The 14,216-nt window shown below is 48.6% G+C and overlaps 1 protein-coding gene across 1 annotated transcript; it reads left to right on the top strand.

The window, feature by feature from the left end:
* The first annotated feature begins 2,028 nt into the window (after window positions 1-2,028).
* LOC149441769 (death-associated protein kinase 2-like) lies at window positions 2,029-13,869 on the top strand. The gene is made up of 4 exons (XM_089656893.1): window positions 2,029-2,073; window positions 5,415-5,504; window positions 9,474-9,557; window positions 13,545-13,869. The coding sequence occupies exons 1-4, from the start codon at window positions 2,035-2,037 to the stop codon at window positions 13,623-13,625; spliced, it is 294 nt and encodes a 97-aa protein (XP_089513019.1). The 5' UTR covers window positions 2,029-2,034; the 3' UTR covers window positions 13,626-13,869.
* The last annotated feature ends 347 nt before the right edge of the window (window positions 13,870-14,216 follow it).

Raw genomic sequence — 14,216 nt, forward strand, 5'->3', positions numbered from 1 at the left:
TCACTGCTAGCACCTCCCAAATTTTCCCTCCTAGCACAAATCCTTTTCCCTCATGCCCCTCCAAACACAAATCCCCCCAAATCACTACTAGCACTTCCCATATTCTTCCTTTTAACACAAATCCTCTTCCCTCCCATTCACCCTCCCAACACAAATCACAAAAATCACTACTCCTAGCACCTGCCAAATTCCCACTCCTAGATCAAATCCTCTTCCCCCATGCCCCCTCCCAACACAAATCCCCAAAATCACTACTTCTAGCACCTCCCAAATTCCCCCTCCCAACACAAATCCCCCCAAATCGCAACTCCTAGCACCTCCCAAATTCCCCCTCCTAGCACAAATCCTCTTCCCCCATGCCCCCTCCAAACACAAATCCCCCCAAATCACTACTAGCACCTCCCATATTCTCCCTTTTAACACAAATCCTCTTCCACCCCATGCCCCCTCCCAATACAAATCCCAAAAATCACTACTCCTAGCACCTGCCAAATTCCCACTCCTAGATCAAATCCTCTTCCCCCATGCCCCCTCCCAACACAAATCCCCCCAAATCACTACTCCTAGCACCTCCCAAATTCCCCCTCCTAGCACAAATCCCCCCAAATCATTACTATCACCTCACAAATTCCCCCTCCTAGCACAAATCCTCTTCCAGATGCCCCCTCTCAACACAAATCCCCCCCAAATCACTACTCCTAGCACCTCCCAAATTCCCCCTCCTAGCACAAATCCTCTTCCCCCATGCCACCTTCCAACACAGATCCCCCCAAATCACTACTCCTAGCACCTCTGAAATCCCCCCTCCTAGATCAAATCCTCTTCCCCCATGCCACCTTCCAACACAGATCCCCCCAAATCACTACTCCTAGCACCTCTGAAATCCCCCCTCCTAGAACAAATCCTCTTCCCCCATGCCCCCTCCCAACACAGATCCCCCCAAATCACTACTCCAAATTCCCCCTCCTAGAACAATTCTTACCCCCCCTGCTGCCCCCCAAATTCCCCCTCTCAACACAAATCTCTTCCCTCCAACCTCCTCCCAACTTCACATGATACCACAGTCCCCAGGGCAGCTGCCCCTCCTGCCCTCCCCTTGTCCCGGCCCTGATATCCTTCTCTTACAAAATGAAAAAAAATAAGTTTTGCCTATAGTTCTACTTTGCGATAACTGAGTGAATCCACTGATTTTAGCTCAGCTGCAGCATTTGCTGGATAGCATTTCTAGCTCACTGATGAGTTTCCTGAACATCGCTGGAAATATTTTATTGTAGAGAAGTATGGATGGTACCCAACGCTCTCGTCTGTTCTTCCTCCTTCCTTTTTCTGGCACCGTGACCTGCCGCACCACCCTCCGCCATCATGAAAGTAGACAAGCTACTGCAACCTCCCGGAAGATCCCCATCCCCACTAAAGCAGACCATACATGGGTCAAATTCTGAATGATTTTTCCATCGAAAATGTAATTCGTTCTCAGGGGCGGACTGACAACTCATGGGGCCCCCGGGGCAATAGGGGATCATGGGGCCCCTGTGTCCTTGCCCAAACTCAAAAAAGCCTATAAAAAAGGTACCAGGGGCATCTCATGGGGCCCCCTACTGACCCCGGGCCCTCGGGCAGTGCCCGAGTTTCCAAATGGTCAGTCCGCCCCTGTTTGTTCTGTAATCCGATGGTGCCACCAATGATTTCGAAAATCGGTTGTTTTTCACGAATTTTCCAACCTGTCCGATAAACTAAATGGGGAGGAACCACGAAAATCGTCCGGTGCCATTTGCCCGACTAACCGTGCAAAAATCGTTCGATTATTCTTAGGTCCGATTTTCGAACGAAAAATCGTTTGGAAATTGACCCATGTATAGCCGGCCTTAGCGAGTCAAAACTGGGAGTTTTTTTGGCAAAAAAAAAATTGGGAGCGAATCAGCAGTGTGCAGTGACAATTTTTTTTTTTTTGTACTGATTGTTATAAACTGCTTTATTTTAGGATTTGTAACAATTCTGCTTTTTGTTTTTTTTTTTGCTCTCCCCAGCGACAGGATGACAGCGGTGGAATGTCTCATTCACCCATGGATTAAGGTAGGTGACGGTCGGAAATAAAGGCGCACTCACATGGAAGATCCACTGACACTGACAGCTGTCCTTGGCCATCAGTGGCCTCCATATACCTCTGTGATGAAGTTACTGGTAGATGATCGCACGGGTTTGCTCTTCAGTGGGCAGGGGCGGACAGACAACTCATGGGGCCCCCGGGCAATAGGGGATCATGGGGCCCCTGTGTCCTTGCCCAAACTGAAAAAAGCCTATGAAAAAGGTACCAGGGGCATCTCATGGGGCCCCCTACTGACTCCGGGTCCTCGGGCAGTGCCTGAGTTTCCAAATGGTCAGTCCGCCCCTGTCAGTGGGCAAGGCATGCAAATCATTAACCCCTCACCTACCGGGCACTTATACCCCGTTCCTGTCCAGGCCAATTTCCAGCTTTCAGTGCTGTCACACTTTGAATAACAATTGCGAGGTCATGCAACACTGTACCCATATGACATTTTTATCGTTTTTTTGTGACAGATAGAGCTTTATTTTGGTGGTATTTAATCACCTCTGGATTTTTTATTTTTTCTTAAACAAACCAAAAACCACTGAAAATTTAAAAAAAAAAAGTTTTTTCTTAGTTTTTGTTATAAAATTTTGTAAATAAGTGATTTTTCTCCTTCACTGATGTGCGCTAATGAGGCTGCAGTGATGGACACTGATAGGTGGCACTGATGGGCACTGATGAGGCACTGGTAGGCAGCACTAATACATGGCACTGATACATGGCACTGATATATGGCACTGTTAGGTGGCACTGACTGGCACTGATAGGTGGCACTGACTGGGATTGATAGGTGGCACTGATTGGCAGCACTGATAGGTGGCACTGATTGGCATTGATAGGTGGCACTGACTGGCACTGATGGGTGACACTGAAAGGCAGCTCAGATGGGCACTGATATGTGGCATTGATGTGCACTGGTAGGCACTGATATGTGGCATTGATGTGGCACTGATGGGCACTGGCACGAGGCACTGATGGACACTGGCAGGTGGCACTTCTGGGGCCACACTGATCATCAGGGCACACTGATCATCAGTGCCCTGATGATCAGTGTACATGTCCCCTCTGAGGAATGCCGATTACCGGCTCTCCTCTCCTCTGTCAGCGTGACCGCTCGTGAGGAGAGAAATGCAGATAACCAGCATTTCCCTGTTTACATGTGATTGGACACAGCTGATCACATGACCGAGCTGACATCTTCGGCTCTTTCCGCAATCGATGATCCGCTGTGTCCGAGAGACACAGCGCACCGCCGAGCGCTGCGTGCTCCCTGAGCCGCGCATGCGCAGTGAGAATGGGATGACGTCATATGAGGTCCTCCCAGAACAAGAGAACCACCTTGCGTCCGTCATATTACTATATGGCGGGCAGGATGTGGTTGATCTGTGTTTGCATGTAAATAACCTGAAATGCCACACACCATCAGAGCTTGATTGTCAGTGAAGTAGCCTGGCTCCGTCCTGGCCGTGCCCTCGACGCATTTCACCCTCTGGAGGTCAGAGTTTGGCATGTAAGTCATGTTAATGGTTAATGATGGGCTGCATGTTCAAGTCGAACGTAAGTTCGTCTCGCACATGGGCCAGTTGTGTGTTCGGCGGACACGTGAACGGTACGGGCGCTCAGCGGGCTGTTCGCCGGCTGCACCCCATGATGGACTGTGCCCTGACAGTGCATTGTGGTTGTCCAAAACATTGCACCTGACAACTCATGGGGCCCCCGGACAACAGGGGATCATGGGGCCCCTGTGTCCTTGCCCACACTCAAACCACTCCCAAAAAAGCCCATGACAGGTACCATGGGGAATCTCATGGGGCCCCCTACTAACCCCGGGCCCTCGGGCAATGCCACAGTATCTGAATGATCAGTCCATCCCTGCACCTGACCACAGGTTTGTGTTTTGAAAACAGGTAGGGGGCGCGCGAGGCGCTCCGCCGCCCTACCTGTCCTGCCGATCACAGCCGCGGATGTCAGTCGCTGGGTCACAGCCGGTCGTTACCGGCTATGTCCCGGCGATCAGCGGCAATCGCTGACAGAGAGCACAGCTGCAGTAGCTGTGCTTTCTGCCAGTTCCCTGACAGCTCCAGGACAACCTGATCAGGACAGAGGAGTTTCTACTGATCAGCGGTGTTCCCTGCAGTACACACCCCGCCCCCTAGTAAAAACACTCCCCTCTCACAGTTAACCCTTTCCCTGAATAATAAAGTTAACCCCTTCCTCCCCAGTGCCATTAGTACAGTGTCAGTGTTTTTTTTTTTGCACTGATCACTGTATTGGTGTCACTGGGGATGTCAGTGACCCCAAATTAGTACCCCCCAATGTCAGAATGTCCGCCGCAGTCCCGCCATAAGTCTCTGATCGCCGCCATTATTAGTATAAAAAAACCCTAAAAATCCCAGTATCTTTCCCGCCATTTGTAAACGCTATAACTTTCACATAAACCAATTAATTTACACGTATTGGGTTTTTTTTTTTTAGCAAAGACATGTCGCAGAATGCATTTTGGCAGAAATTTATGACTAAATTTGATTTTTAAAATTTTTTTTTACTGGACGTTTTATAGCAAAAAGTCCAAAATATTGTTTTTTTTCCTCAAAATTGTCAGACTTTGTTTTTTATAGCGCAAAAAATAAAAACCGCACAGGCGATCAAATACCACCGAAAGAAAGTTCAATTTGTGGGGAAAAAAAGGATGTAAATTTCATTTATGTACCGTATTGCATGACCGCGCAATTGTCTGTTAAACTAGTGCAGCGCTGTATAGCAAAAAAATGGCGTAAATTGCAGTATCTATACCATAGTTTGTAGACGCTATAACTGTCACACAAAGCAATCAATATACACTTATTGGGATTTTTTTACCAAAAACATGGAGCAGAATACATTTTCGCCTAAATTTATAACCAACTTTGAGTTTATTATATATTTTTTATAGCTGAAAGTAAAAAATATCGTTTTTCTTCAAAATTTTTGGCCTTTTTTGTCTATAGCGTGAAAAATAAAAAGCGCACAGGTGATCAAATACCACCGAAAGAAAGCTCTATTTGTGTGAAAAAAAGGATGTAAATTTTGTTTGGGTGCAGCATTGCATGACCGCGCAATTATCAGTTGAATTAGTGCAGCACCGAGTAGCAGAAAGAGGCGTGGTCAGGAAGGGGGGTAAATCCTCTGGAGGGCAAGTGGTTAAAGGGAACTTAACCGCCCCCCCCCCACTGTCCTCCCCCCCCATACGTGACACTTCCGCGTGGATCCAGTTTGGTGTAGTGCTCTTTTCCTGTCAGTAGGTGGTACACTAGCTCAGTGTAACTGAATGTCTCTGATCCCGCAGCCGCTGAACAGAAAGCAAGCCGTCAACAGAAGTCGATCATCGATCAACATGAAGAACTTCAAGAAATTTAACGCACGCCGGAAATGGAAGGTGAGTCCTGAAGAAACCACCCATCCCTAGGATGCTGAATAAAAAATGCGCTGGTGAAAAATGTAACGGATCCTGTGCAAAATCTACATCTTAGGCTTCATTCACGCGTGTGGCAAGGAGATGGTAAAACGGGTGGCTGAGCTGCAGTTTTACTACCCCAACCCGCCTGAACCATGGCATGCAGCTGCTCATGGCTGCATACATGTTATGCCATAGAATGCGACCAATGCAAGTCTATAGGGCCACACTACAACCATAGCATGGTGGTTGATCCAGCTTGCTTTGAGGGAACTGGACTCCCTCAGGCCTTCAAGTGTTACTAAACCCAGGACCCTGCATTCACTATATCCGGTCTCCCCGGACCCTGCATTCACTATATCTGGTCTCCCGGACCCTGCATTTACTATATCCGGTCTCCCCGGACCCTGCATTCACTATTTCCGCTCTCCCCGGACCCCGCATTCACTATATTTGGTCTCCCCGGACCCTGCATTCACTATATCCGCTCTCCCCGGACCCTGCATTCACTATATCTGGTCTCCCCGGACCCCGCATTCACTATATCTGGTCTCCCCGGACCCTGCATTCACTATATCCCCTCTCCCCGGACCCTGCATTCACTATATCCGCTCTCCCCGGACCCTGCATTCACTATATTTGGTCTCCCCGGACCCTGCATTCACTATATCTGGTCTCCCCGGACCCTGCATTCACTATATCTGGTCTCCCCGGACCCTGCATTCACTTTATCTGGTCTCCCCGGACCCTGCATTCACTATATCTGTCTCCCTGGACCCTGTCTTCACTATAGCTGGTCTCCATGGACCCTGTCTTCACTATAGCTGGTCTCCCCGGACCCTGCATTCACTATATTTGGTCTCCATGGACCCTGCATTTACTATATCCACTCTCCCCGGACCCTGCATTCACTATATCCGCTCTCCCCGGACCCTGCATTCACTATATCTGGTCCCAATGGACCCTGCATTCACTATATTCGGTCTCCCCGGACCCTGCATTCACTATATCCCCTCTCCCCGGACCCTGCATTCACTATATCTGGTCTCCCAGGACCCTGCATTCACTATATCTGGTCCCAATGGACCCTGCATTCACTATATTCGGTCTCCCCGGACCCTGCATTCACTATATCCCCTCTCCCCGGACCCTGCATTCACTATATGTGGTCTCCCTGGACCCTGCATTCACTATATCCGCTCTCCCCGGACCCTGCATTCACTATATCTGGTCTCCCCGGACCCTGCATTCACTATATCTGGTCTCCCCGGACCCTGCATTCACTATATGTGGTCTTCCTGGACCCTGCATTCACTATATCTGGTCCCAATGGACCCTGCATTCACTATATCCCCTCTGCCCGGACCCTGCATTCACTATATCTGCTCTCCCCGGACCCTGCATTCACTATATGTGGTCTCCCTGGACCCTGCATTCACTGTATCTGGTCTCCCCGGACCCTGCATTCACTATATCTGGTCTCCCTGGTCCCTGCATTCACTATATGTGGTCTTCCTGGACCCTGCATTCACTATATCTGCTCTCCCCGGACCCTGCATTCACTATATGTGGTCTCCCTGGACCCTGCATTCACTATATCTGGTCTCCCCGGACCTTGCATTCACTATATCTGGTCTCCCTGGTCCCTGCATTCACTATATCTGGTCTCCCTGGTCCCTGCATTCACTATATGTGGTCTCCCTGGACCCTGCATTCACTATATCTGGTCTCCCCAGACCCTGCATTCACTATATCTGGTCTCCCCGGACCCTGCATTCACTATATCTGGTCTCCCCGGACCCTGCATTCACTATATCTGGTCTCCCCGGACCCTACATTCACTATATCCGCTCTCCCCGGACCCTGCATTCACTATATCGTGTCTCCCACAGTACACAGAACATGGAAATGCAATTATTATACTAAATATAAACTGCTAAATACATTTTCTCATCAACCGCATGTAGCAGTCTTGTGACTTCTATCAGTCTCCAGGCAGCACTGGTTAAAGCTTGTGGAAGGAGTTTTCATTCTCTCCTGACTGTCCTATGAGGCTGCATAACCCCTGACCTTCTGTCTGGACAGTGCTGATTGGCCCTGTGCTGATCACATGCACTCTCCCAAGAAAAAAAAAAACCTCTCCAGCAATACACACCAAACTGAGCATGTGCATGTGACTACAGATTCAGTCTGTATCAGACGGTCATTTCAACAAGAGGAGGGGCAGAGGAGTCAGGATCAATGTAGAGGATTAACTCCTTAGGTTCCACAGTGAGTATAACAAGCATGCTTTACTGCATCTACAGACTGATTGTACTGGGGGGGTTTAGTAACACTTTCAGCCCTGAGGAAGGAGGAGGCCAATTCCAAAACGCGTTGGCTGCATTGGCCATATCTTTCATTAGGTGCTCCTAACCTCATATCCAGAATTGATTTGTACAGATGGCTGAATGCAAACACATAGACTCCCGGAGGTGGAGAGACCCTTTGTTTTTCATGGTCTGAACCCACGTGAATGATCCCCTATTTATTACAGATTGTATAGCGTTGTCAATTTACACAGCACTTTACATATATATTGTACATTCACATCAGTCCCTAAACCCTCAAGGGGCGTACAATCTAAGGTCCCCAACCCTCAAGGAGTGTACAATCTAAGGTCCCTAACCTTCAAGGGGCGTACAATCTAAGGTCCCTAACCTTCAAGGGGCGTACAATCTAAGGTCCCTAACCCTCAAGGGGCGTACAATCTAAGGTCCCTAAACCCTCAAGGGGTGTACAATCTAAGGTCCCTAAACCCTCAAGGGGCGTACAATCTAAGGTCCCTAACCCTCAAGGGGCGTACAATCTAAGGTCCCTAACCCTTAAGGGGCGTACAATCTAAGGTCCCTAACCCTTAAGGGGCGTGCAATCTAAGGTCCCGAACCCTCAAGGGGCGTACAATCTAAGGTCCCGAACCCTCAAGGGGCGTACAATCTAAGGTCCCTAACCCTTAAGGGGCGTACAATCTAAGGTCCCTAACCCTTAAGGGGCGTACAATCTAAGGTTCCTAACCCTCAAAGAACGTACAATCTAAGGTCCCTAACCCTCAAAGAACGTACAATCTAAGGTCCCTAACCCTCAAAGAACGTACAATCTAAGGTCCCTAACCCTCAAGGGGCGTACAATCTAAGGTCCTTAACCCTCAAGGGGCGTACAATCTAAGGTCCCTAACCCTCAAGGGGCGTACAATCTAAGGTCCCTAACCCTTAAGGGGCGTACAATCTAAGGTCCCTAACCCTCAAGGGGCGTACAATCTAAGGTCCCTAACCCTCAAAGAACGTACAATCTAAGGTCCCTAACCCTCAAGGGGCGTACAATCTAAGGTCCTTAACCCTCAAGGGGCGTACAATCTAAGGTCCTTAACCCTCAAGGGGCGTACAATCTAAGGTCCCTAACCCTCAAGGGGCGTACAATCTAAGGTCCCTAACCCTCAAGGGGTGTACAATCTAAGGTCCCTAACCCTCAAGGGGCGTACAATCTAAGGTCCCTAACCCTCAAGGGGCGTACAATCTAAGGTCCCTAACCCTCAAGGGGCGTACAATCTAAGGTCCCTAACTCACATTCATACATACACATACTAGGGCCAATTAGACAGGAGCCAACTAACCTACCAGCATGTCTTTGGAGTGTGGGAGGAAACTGGAGTACCTGCAGGAAACCCACACAGGCACAGGGAGAACATGCAAACTCCAGGCAGGTGGTGCCATGGTTGGGATTTGAACCAACGATCCTAGTATTGCCAGGCAGACGTACTAACCACTTAGCCACTGCGCTGCCTGCTTTCTACCAATGCTGCCTGTGGAGACCCAACCTACAAACGGGAGGGATTGAATTGTTACCAAAATTTTACTGATAGGCACTGACATCTTCTGTACGTTGTCATTGAATGTGATCATATCTCTCCCTCAGCTGTCCTACAACATGGTGTCCGCGTGTAATCGACTCTGCCGCATGAAGCTGCTGTGTAATCCCGCAAAAAGTGATGAGGATCTAGTAAGTACGGGGGAGGGGCAGCTGCCCCCCAAAACAGTCACTTTGATCTACCACATACTGTCATGATAATTCAAAAGCACACAGATGTGACCAGTAGCCACTGAAGTCAGGGCTGCTGTTAGAAACCACGGGGCCCCATACAGTCAACCTGACAGCCCCCCCCCCCCAAAAAAAAAACAATCCACAGTTCACTATACTTCAGTTATGAATGAACACAGCGAGTGACCAATACTGATTGCTCATTGTGTTCATTCATGAAAGGAAAAGGCGTGGTAAGTGTGATATATTTCCTGGAACCTTCCCCCACTCTCCATCCCGGAGGATCCTATTGTCTTAGTGCCTGCTGCAGCCGGTGGGAAGGGAGAGGAGGGTAGCCGGCAGAAGTGTGGGGGGCCTGGGAAGAGGGGGAAACATATGGTGCACAAGGGGGGTGATGTGGGGAAATTACTGGAACCGATCCCCTGTATGGTTCTCTCTGCAGCAGCTGAAAGCTGACGGGAGGTGAGAAGTCAACAGGGGCGGACTGACCATTTGGAAACTCGAGCACTGCCCGAGGGCCCGGGGTCAGTAGGCGGCCCCATGAGATGCCCCTGGTACCTTTTTCATAGGCTTTTTTGAGTTTGGGCAAGGACACAGGGGCCCCATGATCCCCTATTCCCCATGAGTGGTCAGTCTGCCCCAGGAAGTCAACTTTCAGCTGCTGTAGAAGGAGCCATACAGGGGACCGGTTCCAGTAATCGCCCCTCCGCTGTTCCGATCAACCTCCCTGCCTACATCTGATTCGCTCTGGGCCCCCTTGCTGGCCTGGGCCCCCTACAGGAGGGCTGCTGGTACCCCCCTTATCCACGACCCTAGCTGTAGTGTATCCAAAGCCAAGAATATACATAGATATATTGCAGATTAATGGTCTTCAGATGCTGTGGCTGCATTAGTTTTCTAATTTGTAGCACACTCCTAGGGGGACAACACTCAGCAGCTTGTAGTTGCCAATGGCTCCGTTCACATCTAGACGCCTTGTATATTGCAGGCAGATTTGCCGCAATCCCGCCCGTGATCCCAAAAAGTTCCACAAAACCAACAACTCGCACCACGCTTATTCAGGCGCCATTCATTTCCAATGGCACCTACATGCGGGTGCGATTCTGTGCGATAAATCGCACTGCAGTTGCGGCAAACAGCATCGCGCGAAGCTTTGATGCTCAACAAGGAGCAGGGGCTTCTTCTGGGGGCAACAAGCTTCACTTCGACCAGTTTGCAGCATGGCAGAATCTCACCTGAACAAGCGCGGTGGGATTTGTCCATTTTGCAGAGCTTCCTTGGATCGCAGTGATTCTGCCCACGATGAAAAATGCCTAGATGTGATTGGAGCCTTAAAGTATAACTAAAAACTTTTTTTTTTTAGGTGTGGATAGAGGGGAGGGGGATTAGACCCCCTGTCAGGTTTTATTGCTGTCTGTGCCCCCGTTAGGGAGATTCCCCCTCTCTATATGTCCTGGTTACCATTATCATTGAAAGTGAAAGTAAAAGAAAAAACAAAATTTTTGGGTTGTCCCCAGAAAACTAATAAGAGGGCATATCTTCCAGTGGGGACACTACTTCTGGTGACCTGGGGGTCTCCAAGGAATTCCCTTAATTGTGCAGGGATTTCCTCACTTCCTAGGGGACAGGAAGTGAAGGGAAATCTCCGCAATGGGATACAGATCACAAAAAAAAAATCTGTTAGGTCATCTAGAGCCCAGGGTGAACATGCCAAACTCTTCTCCCCCACAAGATGTATGACCTTTAAGTGTCAAAAAAATTCTGGCAGGGGTTATGACCGCGCCTTGCCGAAGAAAAAATATAGATGCGGTTACCGTCCAAGGTGGTGGAGGGATGAGCAAACGGGCCCACACTTCATTGCAGGTGTGAAGGGTAGTGCAAAACCCATACGGGAGGTTTAATTAAAAAGAAAACTATTAACCAGACCTTCATGCAATGATCATGCAGATAGTTCTGGGTTCTTCAGTATCATGGAAGCCACCTTTGGTTCCTTAAAGGCAGGATTTCTCAACCAGGGTCCTGTGGAACCCTAGGGTTCCCCCAGAGGTTGATAGTGATGCCTTGGACAATGAGCAATTTCTGCCTCTCAGATAGGTTCCCACTGACCCTGATGATCTTTTTTAGCTATGTGTAAGGGGGTAATTCTTCCAACTGGTCAGCGGAAAGAATTCTCCTTACATTTGTGTTCATTGGTAAGAATTACCCCCTTACACATAGGTTCCCACTGACCCTGACGATCTTTTTTAGCTATGTGTAAGGGGGTAATTCTTACCAATGAACACAAATGTAAGGAGAATTCTTTCCGCTGACCAGTTGGAAGAATTACCCCCTTACACATAGCTAAAAAAGATCATCAGGGTCAGTGGGAACCTATCTGAGAGGCAGAAATTGCTCATTGTCCAAGGCATCACTATCAACCTCTGGAGGAACCCTAGGGTTCCTCAGGACCCTGGTTGAGAAACCCTACCTTTAAGGAACCAAAGGTGGCTTCCATGATACTTCAGAACCCAGAACACACCCCCTTCACACCTGAAATGTGTGATGGTCAGCAGGAAGAATTCTCCTTACACTTGTGTTTATCACACATTTCAGGTGTGAAGGGGGTGTGTAAACCCATAGGGGAGGTTTAATTAAAAAGAAAACTATTACCAGACCTCCATGCAATGATCATGCAGATAGTTCTGGGTTCTTAAGTATCATGGAAGCCACCTTTTGCTTCCTTAAAGGCAGGGTTTCTCAACCAGGGTCCTATGGATCCCTAGGGTTGCTCCAGAGGTTGATAGGGACACCTTGGGCAATGAGCAATTTCTGCCTCTCAGATTCCCGCTGACCCTGGCGATCTTTTTAGCTATGTGTAAGGGGATAATTCTTACCAATGAACACAAGTGTAAAGAGCAATTTTCTCACTAACCATCACACATTTCAGGTGTGAGGGGTGTGTGTAAACCCATAGGGGAGGTTTAATTAAAAAGAAAACTATTAACCAGACCTTCATGCAATGATCATGCAGATAGTTCTGGGTTCTTGAGTATCATGGAAGCCACCTTTGGTTCCTTAAAGGTTGGTTTCTCAACCAGGGTCCTGTGGAACCCTAGGGTTCCTCAACCAGGGTCCTGTGGAACCCTAGGGTTCCTCAACCAGGGTCCTGTGGAACCCTAGGGTTTCTCAACCAAGGTCCTGTGGAACCTTAGGGTTCCTCAACCAGTGTTCTGTGGAACCCTAGGGTTCCTCAACTAGGGTCCTGTGGAGCCCTAGGGTTCCTTCAGAGGTTGATAGGGACTCCTTGGGCAATGAGCAATTTCCGCCTCTCAAATAGGTTCCCACTGACCCTGACGATCTTTTTAGCTATGTGTAAGGGATTATTTCTTCCCAATGAACACAAGTGCAAGGAGAATTCTTCCCGCTGACCATCACCCAAATGTATCCAGATTTGCAGATATAGTAGTTTTTGCCGGGGTTCCCTGAGGAAGGATAGTTCAAGGGTTCCTCTGGGTTGAAAAGGGTTTGGCCTTTCTTCGAGAGCACCAGTTTGAGTTGCTTCTGAGGTCATTACCTGACCTGCAGTTGACCACTTTCTGATTCGCATTTGACCTGCTTCATGTATGGGAATTCAAAACCTGTCTGTTACCAACAAACGTCCATCAACACAGGCCTTGTAACCCAACTGTCCATATTCCTGAAAGATCCCTGTGCAGCCCATGAGGACCCACACAGCCACTGCTGTCAACTTCCCAGCTGGTCTCTCCGTTCCTTGTTATGGAGATGCCGCTATTGTTGGTATGCTGGATCAACATCCTCTCCATAGGAAGGAAGGGGACCTTCTTTGCATGTAAATTATTGGATCACTTGCTTTTTCCTTTCAAAAAACCAAGCCCCAATCAGTCTGTAGATAGGAAACAACATTCACCTGTCTCTAAAGGCTTCCAATCCCTCTATTTAACCTTTCAGAGACAATGTGAGAGCGACCAAGAGGATGAGAAGACCAAACCCGTCACCCTTCTACGTAGACGTTTGAGCAGCTGCTCCTGAGCTGATGGGACATCCTCTGATTCTCAAGCATGCGCCGTCCTCCTTCAGCTGTCTGCAGTACTGACCACAATGGGAACCCGCCTACAGGAGCCCAGGAGACACGTAGGAACCTGGAGATGCATGGCTGCTAGAGTACCAAAAGGAGGTGGGCTTTCCAACATCGCCCCCAATACAGACAATTATCTCAGATTTGCTTGCATGTGACTGTTTACGGGAACTTTTATTATAAAGGAAAACAAAACAAGCATGTCGCATGTTTAACTTTTTGCCGGCAAAAGTCGGCCAATACCATCATTTAACCATAGTGGCCTACCAACCTTGCCATGGAATGGAATTGTTACATTGGTGAGTGCTTATACTTTATCGCAACTTATAGTGATTTCCAGCTGCATGTTTTTCAGAAAACGTTTGGGAGTGTAATCACCTTAGGGTAGGTGGAACTTGTTTACCTCGAGCCTGTCGGCCATTTTAAAATGGAAGTCCTTCCTAAGAACAGATACCATAAGGTGATGCCGGAATACCCAACTCTATGTACTTCTCTGGTTTGGTCTCACTTTGTTCCAAGGACTGCAACGTCTGGACTTTGCCCCA

The sequence above is a fragment of the Staurois parvus genome, unplaced genomic scaffold (genome assembly GCF_062004578.1).
Source record: "Staurois parvus isolate SC_StPar_1 unplaced genomic scaffold, SC_StPar_1.0 ptg000948l, whole genome shotgun sequence".
Lineage (NCBI taxonomy): Eukaryota > Metazoa > Chordata > Amphibia > Anura > Ranidae > Staurois > Staurois parvus.

What these genes read in the sequence shown, in the direction of transcription:
- LOC149441769 (XM_089656893.1), top strand. Translation starts at nt 2,035, where the DNA reads ATGACAGCGGTGGAATGTCTCATTCACCCATGGATTAAG. An exon ending in TCATTCACCCATGGATTAAG is followed by an intron (nt 2,074 to 5,414) that starts GTAGGTGACGGT and finishes CTGATCCCGCAG; the next exon opens with CCGCTGAACAGAAAGCAAGC. An exon ending in CAAAAAGTGATGAGGATCTA is followed by an intron (nt 9,558 to 13,544) that starts GTAAGTACGGGG and finishes TTAACCTTTCAG; the next exon opens with AGACAATGTGAGAGCGACCA.